The 11,792-nt window shown below is 30.1% G+C and overlaps 1 protein-coding gene across 1 annotated transcript; it reads left to right on the top strand.

Annotated features, from left to right (window-relative positions):
* The first annotated feature begins 4,451 nt into the window (after positions 1 to 4,451).
* On the top strand, positions 4,452 to 8,522 carry LOC107460197 (uncharacterized). The gene is made up of 9 exons (XM_016078534.3): positions 4,452 to 4,922; positions 5,550 to 5,586; positions 5,707 to 5,785; positions 5,908 to 5,953; positions 6,053 to 6,151; positions 6,942 to 7,010; positions 7,094 to 7,433; positions 7,528 to 7,676; positions 7,803 to 8,522. Exons 1-9 carry the CDS (start codon positions 4,560 to 4,562, stop codon positions 8,520 to 8,522), a joined length of 1,902 nt encoding a protein of 633 aa, XP_015934020.1. The 5' UTR covers positions 4,452 to 4,559.
* Positions 8,523 to 11,792: the final 3,270 nt, after the last annotated feature.

Raw genomic sequence — 11,792 nt, 5'->3', positions numbered from 1 at the left:
CAAATTATACACACAATTGAGCAAGATTATAATGTTTAGATATCATCAAATTATTATTTTTATTTTTTCAAACTCAACACTCATGTTTACAGGAAGCAAAAAATCTTAGCTTTGGCATTCACTAACTAGTGTTCAACCATTACCTCTAAACCTTTAATTCCCTCTTACCAACCCTACCCTTCATACATATTTTATTTATGAAATTTTTATTATTTTTCTTTATATGAATTCTCTTTTTCCATCTTTTGTTATTTCTATTTTTTGTTAATTCTTATTTGGTTTGCATTGTACACTTTTATAATTGTGATTTTTGTGTATTATATTTATTATTATCGTTTTATAATATGATTTATTAATTCATTAAATAAAGTAAATTAAACAAAAAATTAATCATAAATAATAATAATAATAATAATAATAATAATAATAATAATAATAATAATGAAAAATCATAGCATACAAAAAAAGAGTATCAAGTGTACTAGAAAAAAATACTATAAAAAACATACCAGAAAAAAGTATAAAAAATAAAACATAGTTAAAAAAATAACATTATAATTTAATGTCACATTCTTTTTAACAATTATTTATCTAAAAGTGATTTTAACTAATATTATCTAAATAATATTTATTTTATCAAAATCAATTTTAGAATAGAGTTGCCAAATATAAATCTAATAACACAAACCCTCTTTTATCCAAAATCAATTTTATAAAATTACGTTCATTCACATTCTAGTTTGACAAACGACAATTCAAATACACATTGTGTGTTTAATTTAATATTTCATCCAACAAAGCGTACACTTTATTTTCTTGAATGCCGTTCTTTTTGTTTGGTTTCTTTTTTCTTCTTTTTCATCAATGTTCAACATTCTCCAAAAATACATTTTTCAAAAGCAACATTAGACTTAGTTCAACATTCAATTGAGAGTTCCCATTGAAAATTTATGATAAACTAATTTATTTTCTACCAAACATACCCTTTTTCATATCCTTTTCTCCCTTTCAAAAGAGCTCTTCCATGAAATCTCAAATACAAAGAAAATTGACTTTGAAATTATAAGACTAGTTAATTCAATAACAACCATATATAAGTGAACACTTTCCTTTATTTCATAATTTTTTTATTATCTATCATTTTGAACAGGTTTTTGTGTTTTGGTTTATTCAACCACAACAATTTTTAAATTTATCTTTCAAAAAAGAATGAGTAATTTTTATCTTAATTTCATTCATATACTTATATTTACACATCATTTTATACACATGTTTAAACTATTACACTACGTAAAAAAAAAAACTAATCTCCTAATCACCTTATTATACCTACCAATTTGTATAATACATAATGTCATATTTATTTTATATTTTCTCATAGTTACATATATTCAATTTTTTTGTTTTTTAAATCATATAATAATATTTATTATTTAAATACATTTTAATTAATATATTATATTTATATAATAATATTTATCTTTTGCATAAGTAATATAAAAAATGATATAAATTATGTCTTTTTTAGTAATTTTACATTCTAATGTGATTTTGGTCAATATAACCCAAACATAATTCGTTTTCTCGAGATCAAATTTAACAAAAGAATATCCAAATATAAATTACATTGACACCAATCCAATTTTGATTAAAATTAATTTTGTAAAAACACATTTGTATTAACGTCTGTTTGCAAATGTTAATCTAAACACACACTACTCATGTAGTTTATTGGTGCGAAATTTCTAACCACAACTTACCAACAAGTGTATCGAATCGTAATAAATAATAAATTTAGATGAGTGAGTGTCGATCCAACGAGAATTAATGGACTAAGCAAGTAATGATTGATTGTTCTAGTTAGACAAGTTGAAATGAGGGTTGTGAAGATTAAATAGCATAAAAAGCAGTAAACTAAGAAAAATAAATAGTGGTTGAGAAAATGGTATGAGAATAGAGTTAAGGCTTTGGAGATATTTAAATGTTAAGATTAATATTCAATGTCAACTACCTTGATCATGCAATGATTAAGTTTAGGGTTATGGCAAACCTAAGTGCTTGAATTCATATTACGAGGCAATCTGATTTCCTTTAATCTAACTAACTGTCAATTCCTTGATCAACCAATTGTATTAAAAGTTTAAGTTCAATTTCTGATTTATAAACCACACAAACCCTAAGAACCCAAGAATAATGTAGTTGTATATCACGTACTACATTAAACCCAGATAATTAAGGAGTTGTGAAAAAGTGGTTTCAAAATGTAATTCTAATGATATAGTTTTTCCAAAATTCAATAGAATTCAATTTGGATTAGAGTTATTTTCCAATAATCACTAATCTGTTGGATGAAAAACGAAACCAATTCTTAAACAAGAATCAATGCATTAATCAAGAGTAGAAGAACAAATAATTATTAATCCATCAAAGTAAACAGAACTCCTAACCTTAACAATGGAGGTTTAGTTACTCATAGTGTGTAGAAAATCCTAATAGAGAAAAGTGTAAAAATGCAGAATAAAAATTAGGAGAAGAAAATTCTCTGCGATGGCGAATCTCAATCCTATTTATAGTCCTAATTAAAATTGATTTAAAACTTAAATAAAACCCTAACAAATCTTTTCTAATAATTATTTGATTTGAAATCAAAAGATATGCTTTCGTTGATGTATTTCAAACGTGTGGTCTCCATTCTCAATCACGCTATCAGTGCTAAACGCCGGTAACTGGGCGTTTAGCGCCACCCACAAAACGGCTTGCACATGAAATCAAGGCCTATATGCTAAACGCCGGTGAGTGTGCATTTAGCGCCAACTATCCAGAAAGCTGGGCATGAGTTATGAAAACGTCAAATCGTGGTGTTTAGCGTCCACTGTGTAGAGAAGAAAATGGCTTGTTACACTCTTTGCAGTCATACGTATGCACAACTTATACGTACGCATGAGTCTCTTTTGCTTCTTCATGTGTTTTTTATCATTTTTTTCATTCGAATGCTACTTGAAATCAATCAAAAGCCACAAAAACTCATCTAATGGGGCATAATCCATTAAAACTTTTTAATAAATCAACAGAATACTATATAAATCACATAAAAAAGACTCTAATGATGTTCACACATCACTTATCCATAAAGAAGAAACCAACAATTAAGAAGATAAATTTGGTTGCAAGTGTCAATTAAAAGAGGGATACATTAGAGGTGATAGAAGAAAATATATTTCATTAAAATTGTTCTATATCCATGTTTTTTAACAAAGTCCTGATATAGGCATTCAACGAATCCATTCCAATGACAAATTAATTGACTTGTTGACAAAAATGCTATTTACTTAAACATTTGAGAAGTTACTACATAAGATTAAACTACTAACTAAAAGATATTAAGTGATGTAATCATCATGGAGAGTATTATTTTTTTATGAATTATCTTACATGAATTTATATTACTCAAAATTACTAAAAAAACATGAATTTATAGAGGTGAATTTTTACTATTGTCATTTTTACTATTGTCATTTTTTTTACCAAAAGCTTTAGAGGTGAATTATCAAAAGATTTATGCTAAGTAAATTTCTTTTGCCAATGATCAAGAAATTTTAAAAAATAAAAAATTTTAGAGATATTTTTTATTTTTATATGTATCTTTAAATAATTATTTAAATATTTTTACAAAATTTTAGATTAACTAAATAAACAATTTGCTAAATACAAACATTATCTATCACTTATAAAAAATATATTTTTATTGTTTTTATTATATTTTAAAATATTTTTAAAATATATTTATCACATTTTATAATATTTTGCCTACATAATATATAGTTATAATATAATGGTTGAATTGATAAAAATATCCGAAGATTGCACAGTTTAATTTCAAGTGTTTAATTTCCAGTTTTCCACTATCATTCATCTCTTCTTCTATATATAACTCAAATTTGAATTTTGGTAAGATCAAAATTTATATCAAATGGATTGCACAGTTGCACAATGCACTAATAAAACCGATTGTTATTGTTGACTATTTTTGTTTTACAAATTAAATTGGATCTTTTTCTATCTTTCACCTCTAAATCAGCAATATTAGTTGTTTTTGAATTTTAAAAATAGGATTGCTATGAAGATAAGTTTTCATTTATGATTGAAGGAGGAAATAATTTAGATTGATAGATGGATTATTTTAAAAAAAATAATTTAATAAATAGATAGATAGATGGAGCTGAAATTGGAAGCATGGTTTCCTTGTGTGGGAAGTGGAAATAAAAAAGAAAGGGACTGACTTGAAGGAATAATAAAACAATCAAGAATTGTTAAGCATAAGCGTTAAGCGGCCGAGCAATGAGGCAATGACACAGAGGCAAAGAGTAGTCACGTGAGTGGCACGCATACATCACCGTATAGTATCCGAATAGAAGTAGACACATACAACATACTAATACACTATTTTATTTTTATTTTTAAAATATTAAAGGAAGAGAGAGAGAGAGAGAGAGTAAAAAAAGAAAATAAAGAGAAATTAGTAGGTGTTTGTTTAGGGAGCGAGAAAAGAGGAGGAAACAATGGGCGAGGTATCTGAAACGATGACGAAGAAGAAGAAGAAGGGACGCCCATCCCTTTTGGATCTTCAAAAGCGATCCCTCAAGAAGCAACAACAGCAACAGCAACAGCAGCAACAACAGAATCAACGACACGCCGTTTCGAGAAACGCCAAAAACGGCACCATCGTCGACGACGACGATGACGAGCGCAAGCAGAAGAAGCACAAACTCCTCGTCGGACTCAATCCCCACCTCCAACACCACAGCCACCACGCCACCGCCGCATTATCCCCTTCCAATTCTCTCCCCAGCGGCGATCCCGATGACGCCGCCACGCGCAAGAGGCGCAGAATTGACGCTTCCTTCCACGGATCAGACGAAGCCGTGAGTGCCTCACATTATTCATCTCTTCAATTATTGATTTTCCCCTCTCATATATACAATTAGATTTTGTTTGTTGTTGTTGTGGGGTCTTACAATTGGGGCAAAAAAAAAACCGAAATTTATTCCCTTTTGGGATTTCGCGCGTATTATTTCCTTTTTTATTTTTTAATTTTTTTATGAGTTGAACTCGTTGATTTTGGGCGAGGGGAGGGGGGTGGGGTAGTCGCACTGGTGCTGCCGCTTCTTCTTTCTTTTTCCCTCTTAATTTAAATCCCTTCATTATTTATCCGCACAAAGTGCACGGATATGCCTAAAAGCTTCAATTTGTCTTATCTCTCAGTATTCTCTGTTTCTTTTTTTTGTTTTTTCAATTTTTTTAAATCCTGTCTCTGATCTGTTCAACTTTTTTTTTTCTTCTCGTTTTTGTATTTTTCTTGCTTCCACCCAACCAACCACTCACTACCTTGGTTACTGCATGTGGGTTTGTGACACTTTCCTTAAATTTGATGTGCTTTCTTAGTTTTCGATCCTGTTAAGGATAAACCAGAGTGTGTTAAAAAAAGGGGGTTAGTATAAAATGAGTAGCACATGGCTTTTTGGGATTTGATGATGGGATGATTTTTGCAGGATGGAAAGCTTCCGAAAGCGACTGACAGTAAACATGGTATGAAGCTATAAGGAAATGATTTTTTTTGCCCTCGAAAAATCTCACTCCCTTGGTGCAAGGTGCGTAGTGGGGGAATATTAATGGCGATTTTTTATAAATATATTATGTGTTTGACAGGTTCGCAGGGTGAATCCGGTCCCACTACACCTTTGCCAGACAAAAAGCTCTTGCTGTTTATCCTTGATAGGCTTCAAAAGTATGACTATTGTTTCTTTCTCCCTTTTCTTTTTTTTTTCCCCTCCTTTTTTCATCCCGGGTTTTGTTCTTTTACTTGAGAATTTGACAGATTGTGTTTTCTACTGTTCATCCATTTTGCAGAAAGGACACTCATGGGGTATTCTCTGAGCCTGTGGATCCAGAAGAGGTGCTTGTTTTTCTGATGCTTGCATATATATGATATTTCGGTTCTGGAAATCTGAATTCCCGTAACTTGAGTTGACATAAAGAAACACTGTTGATGCAGCTTCCTGATTATCATGATATCATTAGACACCCTATGGATTTTGGAACTGTGAGGAAGAAGTTGGATGGTGGACTTTACACCAACTTGGATCAATTTGAGGTTTGTGCTGTAGTTTTTACCCGCTTTTGTAGAAAATATATGGGACTTGCTTCTGAGATCAAAGTCCCGTGGATTTTAGCTCGTTTAAGGAGGTTGTGTGGTCCACTTCATGATGGATGAACCCTCCCCCTCTGTGTTTCCTCCTCCCACTTTTCACCAAATTTGTATCAGTTTTTCAGTGACCTCCAAGGCTTAGTCCAGCACTACTTTCTCTTCTCTTCTCATCCTTTTATGAATTCCAATCCATTCACTCAGCCAGCTGTTGTTGTTTTCGTTTTGGATGCTGGTTGTTATGTAGGAAATTGGAAGTTGTTTTTGTCCAAAGACTGAAAAAGATTGGTAAACCAAAAGAACTGTTATTTTTGGTGTTGGATAATATTTCCACTTGGATTTCATGATTTTTTTTACGGAGTTTTGAATACTACTCCCATCATTTATCTAGAAACTTCAGCCTTTTGTATTAAAGGTTTATTGTCAAATAGTGCTGAATTAAGTCCTGATGTGTTGTCATTATTGATCTGTAATTCTTTTTCTATTGTTTGGCTTGACATCATTATAAACCCAAGCCTTGACTGTCATTTGCCTTCTTACCTATTTAGACACACTGATTGCTAAATTTTGGTAAATTACCTTGCTCATCATAGCAGATTTTGCATTTTTTTATACTTATATACCTTTCTGGTAGCTTAGGCCATTCAGATGGTTTGGATTTTTTGTACTACAATTGATCTTTGAGTTAGTATTTCTTAATAGTCTGATAAAATTTTGTGACACTGCTTCATTCTTGCAGAGTGATGTGCTTCTGATATGCTCAAATGCAATGCAATATAATTCACCAGATACTATTTACTATCGACAGGTTTGGTGAAGTCTTGAAACTATATTAATTTTGATTTTTTATTATTTGTTTGTTATATTCTAAAGACCGAACCTTTTTCTTAGGCTCGGGCCATGCAAGAAATTGCAAGGAAGGACTTTGAGAATCTCAGACAAGATAGTGATGATAGTGAACCACAACCTAAAATTGTGCAGAGAGGAAGGCCACCAGGCAAGCACAATAGAAAGTCACTGGTCATGTCTCCCGCAGAGCGCATTGCTCCTGAATCTTCATCCGATGCAACCCTTGCTTCTGTTGGGGATATTGCCAGTGGCTCCAATGGTTATAATCTAAGAAAAGTGCTTAGTAAATTTCAGCCTGCGGATTCATCAACTAGGGCCTCCCACAACAATTTTAACAGTGGAGGTACAAGCTGGACATCTGAATGGGAGAATGAATTTCCAGGTTAGCATGTGGATCAACATCTTCCTGGTGCTTTTTCAGTTCCATCTTTTTGACCCTGGTTAAACAAATTCCCACTATTATATTTTTCTTGCAGCTTCTGTTCTAAAAGCTGTGTTAAGGTACGGAAAGAAGCAGTTTGCGGTTGATGAGACCAGGCGTGATACTTACAATTGTCCAGTGCCTTCACGCAATGAACCACCAGTATTGACTACAGTTGAAGATGAATTCAAGCAACTACTTGCGGTATGAACTTTTCTTATTGCTTTTTCTCTTTTTCTTGTTTTCCTGAACTAGATAAAACAAAATTGGAAGCATATATCAAGTATAAAGTCATCTTTTGCTTCTTACTTAGTTTTTTTTCAACATCAGGTTGGTTTACATGCAAAGCATAGCTATGCAAGGAGCCTAGCCCATTTTGCTGCAGATCTTGGTCCTGTTGTTTGGAAGATTGCTTCCCAGAAAATCAGCAGTGTTTTACCAAAAGGACACGAGTTTGGTCCTGGATGGGTAAGTGAAGATGAAGTGTCAGAGAGGCAAAATCTCCCAGTTTGTGATGAAGAGAAAACTTCAGACCCTTGTTTACCAGAGGATCATAGAAGTAATTTTTCTTCTTCATCTGGATCATTCCTTGTTTCAAATAGATCATGCTTACAAGGTGGTGAAATGGTAATTAACACTGATGATTTTGGTTCAGCTGGCCGGTTAGGTTCAAATGTATCATCTCAAATGAAGATGGTAAGACTTGCTGACTTAACTGGTTCGTCCTCCAGTGTTGGAAATGCTCCCCAGATGTTAGACACGGATCACATAAACAGCCTTCCTAGGCACACGGCACCGACAATTATTAATCAGCCTCTTAAGGCTCAGGTTTTAAACAAGTTTAGTCAATTAGATTCCAGTAATTTGATGGCTCGGGAATCTGGATTCGAGCCACAAAGTTCATCGCAAGGATATGCTGGAAAAGCTTCATGGCCGGGCATGGAAGTTCCCATTCGACACAATTCTATTTCGCTTGGAACATCAAATTCATCTAGTTCCAATATGGAGACCGGTTCTCAGCTGCATCCAAATTTGGCATTGCAGCTCTGATTATATACTATTTTCTCCCATATGATGGCTCCATTTTTTTCACCCTTAATCATTTTAGTTTTTTGACTTGATATTTCAGCTTTCTATGCAAACAAGCTTAGAGTTATAGTGCGATTAACACCGGCCTAGGTCTTAGTCTCTTAGACTTGGGTGATGTTAAATGATTAATGATTAATTCTTCAACCGAGTTACTGCCGTCCTTTCATATTCAATGTAGCTAAAGGAAATAATGGAGACTTGCTACAGCCAGTGACTCAAAAACTTGCTCTTGTATTTCAATATTAGTCCCCTACACATTTGTACAGTTCTTTTTTCTTTTTTCGACAATCTGCACACTTGACTCTGACTATTTTGTTTCTAACGCAAATTCATTATAATCAAAATGGTAATTGTAAGACCCTGAGTGATTGGGACATAATTTTTTCCTTTCCCTTTTCAGTGGATGATGGTTTCTTTTCTGTTGAAATTTGTTTGAACCTTTTTCATGTTTTACGACTCTAGCTATAACATATAAATCTAGTAAACTTTTAATGTCACAATCAAGAAGGCATAAATCCTTGTCTAGCTTATCATAAGAGACCGTATAATATGACTTTAGGTGTGTATCCTTATCATGTTGTAACCTACATGTGCTATGTGTTTTTTCTTTGCGAATTTTTTTTTCATTTTGATCATGATGCGAAATTATTTGAAGGCATGTCATAAGGTTCCTGATTGAAAACGCAGAAGCAAAATATATGTTTTCACTCTCAATGTTCAACAAGTTGTTACTGAGCTAAGCAAAAGAGGGAGCCTAGCTTCATTGTGGTAACGAAAACGAACATGCAACATCGAATGCCTATTTAGCACGATAAAAAGGAGAGGACTTAAAGAGATGCAGAGGATAAAAAGCCGTGTAATATTTGTCACATTTTGAGTGTGGTCACTTGAGGTTATCTCTTAAAATTGTTAAAAGAGAAAATTTATTGATTTGATTTGCTTTGCGTTTAACGTCACGTCTATATTGAGGTGTACTGTTAGCCGAAAATAATCTCTGTGGAGGTGTATAAATAATTCACTCAAACAGTATTCATTAGCATTGTAGTTAGTGATAATAGAATTCTATATAGAAACATTTTCACAAGTATAATAACTACCAATTAACTTAAGATGTTTGTTTACCCATCAAAACTAATATGGGAAACTTGAAGCTGATTCTTAAAAGGATTAGGGAAGGACATTTTAATTTAGTGGCCTATATTAGTGTCCTATAAAAAGTGTGTAAATTTGTAAAATTCTACTTTAAAGTTGTACTAATTACAAAAGGGCCTGTCAGATTAAGTAAAAAAATTGATGAAGTATCAGTTGAAGAATAATTATATCCTTTTGATTAATTTTTTGAAAATATTAAACAATTTTTTTAATATTATGAAAAAAATCGTATTTTGGTATCATTATTAAAAGATAAAAAACCTCTTTATTTTTAAAGTTTTTTAATTGTATTACAACTTAAAATTTAATTTCTATTTTAAAATATTAAAATATCTATAGAATTCATATTAAAAAAACTAAAATATTTGTTAATTACCATTAAATTTAAAATACCAAAATATTCTTTATGTAATAATTTTAAAATTACTATAACACATTTTATATGAATAATTAATATTATTTGATTTAATAGCAATTATAAATTTTAATTTAATATTAAAAAGTTTAGAACATTTTATAGTTAATTTAAAATACCAAAACAACTTTTTTAACCATTAACCTTGAAGAACTAAAATACCATTTTAGAATAAAAATTACTTAATTGTATTAGAAATTGTAAATTTAAATTCGAAACATTTAAAATATCATATAAATTTTTAAAATAACAAAATAATATTTTAAGGTTAATCTAAAAAAATTAAAATACCATTATAGATTAAATTCATATTGTTTGATCGTATTAGAAATGAAAAATTCGAATTTGATTTTAACAAGACTAAAATATATACTCATTTTAAATGACTAAGGTATTCTTTTTAAAATTCAAATAAAAATAATTTTTTAGTATTAATTTTGAAAAATACTAAAATATCCTTTTTGATTTTTGTATTAGAAATTAATATTTAAATTTCATTATAAAAAGACTAAAATTTATATAGAGTTCATTTGAAGAGAATAAAAAATTTTCTTAACATTAATTTTTAAGTGATAAAATTTTTTGTTATAATTATAATAAATTTTATTATTATTATTATTATTATTATTATTATTGTTGTTGTTGTTGTTATTATTCTTATTATTGTTGTTGTTACTTTTTATGACTAACACATTTTTAACAAAAATGTTTTAAATTTTTTAATGAAATTGTTTTTAGAAATGAGCAAGTGATTTATATTTGTAGTGTTTCTCTTATTAATGATGTTGGCACGTATAGAGAGTGGTATAGAGTCTTTAAAAATATGAGTTTCGAAGTCTCTTTAAATGTACACGTGATGGTCATATGAATGTGGTAGTCATGTAGAAGTTAATTATTTTTTTTTCATATTTTAAAATGACCCCATATTTTTCATATATTCTTAATTTATCCTAATTCATTAAGAACTTTAAAATATTTTCCCCACGCCAAAAACTTCCTCAAAACTTATATCATTAAATAAGATATTCGAAAAGAAAGAAAGAGAGAGATGCTCTGGATGAGTTACTTTGGCAAAGGTCCTGTAAATTGAAAATGGAACTTTTCTAATTTTTTTAATATTTGAAAAAATATAGTGTATCTTTTGTTATTAATTTTATAAGTGGGGTCAAAATTAAATATGAGAAAAAAATAAAAGATAAAATATTACAATTGACATCATCTAATTTTTTTTTACTGAAAATGATCCACTCTCTTATAAACTCTGCTTCTTACGACTTTAAGAGTGTGAAAATTAAAAAGTGTGACAAATAATATATTTAAAAAATTTATTTTTTATTAAAATAGAGTTAAATACAATAAATATGTGTGTCAGACAAAGGTTAATAAATATTGTATCTAAAATTTATCCTAACCACACTAATTCATCAAGCGTATGTGTTTCAAAGGATGGAAATAAAAAAAGGTGTATGCTATGGTATCTATATACACTTGCCTAATTTACTAAAAAGAGATAAAAGTTAATATTTAAATTAAAAAATAGAAAAATAAATAATTTTTTAATATTTAAAACTTACTACAAAAGGTAATTTCGATAATTTCTACACCAAAATTAAAGACATGGAAAAATTGACCATAAAAAAAATCTCATTCAACCCACAAGAACA

The sequence above is a fragment of the Arachis duranensis genome, chromosome 8 (genome assembly GCF_000817695.3).
Source record: "Arachis duranensis cultivar V14167 chromosome 8, aradu.V14167.gnm2.J7QH, whole genome shotgun sequence".
Lineage (NCBI taxonomy): Eukaryota > Viridiplantae > Streptophyta > Magnoliopsida > Fabales > Fabaceae > Arachis > Arachis duranensis.
Note: the sequence above shows the minus strand (reverse complement) of the source record. Positions and strands in the feature narration are given on the sequence as shown.

Coding starts and splice junctions, on each gene's coding strand:
- LOC107460197 (XM_016078534.3), top strand. CDS start 4,560: ATGGGCGAGGTATCTGAAACGATGACGAAGAAGAAGAAGAAGGGACGC. Junction 5,587..5,706: donor AGCGACTGACAGTAAACATG/GTATGAAGCTAT, acceptor TGTGTTTGACAG/GTTCGCAGGGTGAATCCGGT. Junction 5,954..6,052: donor AGCCTGTGGATCCAGAAGAG/GTGCTTGTTTTT, acceptor CTGTTGATGCAG/CTTCCTGATTATCATGATAT.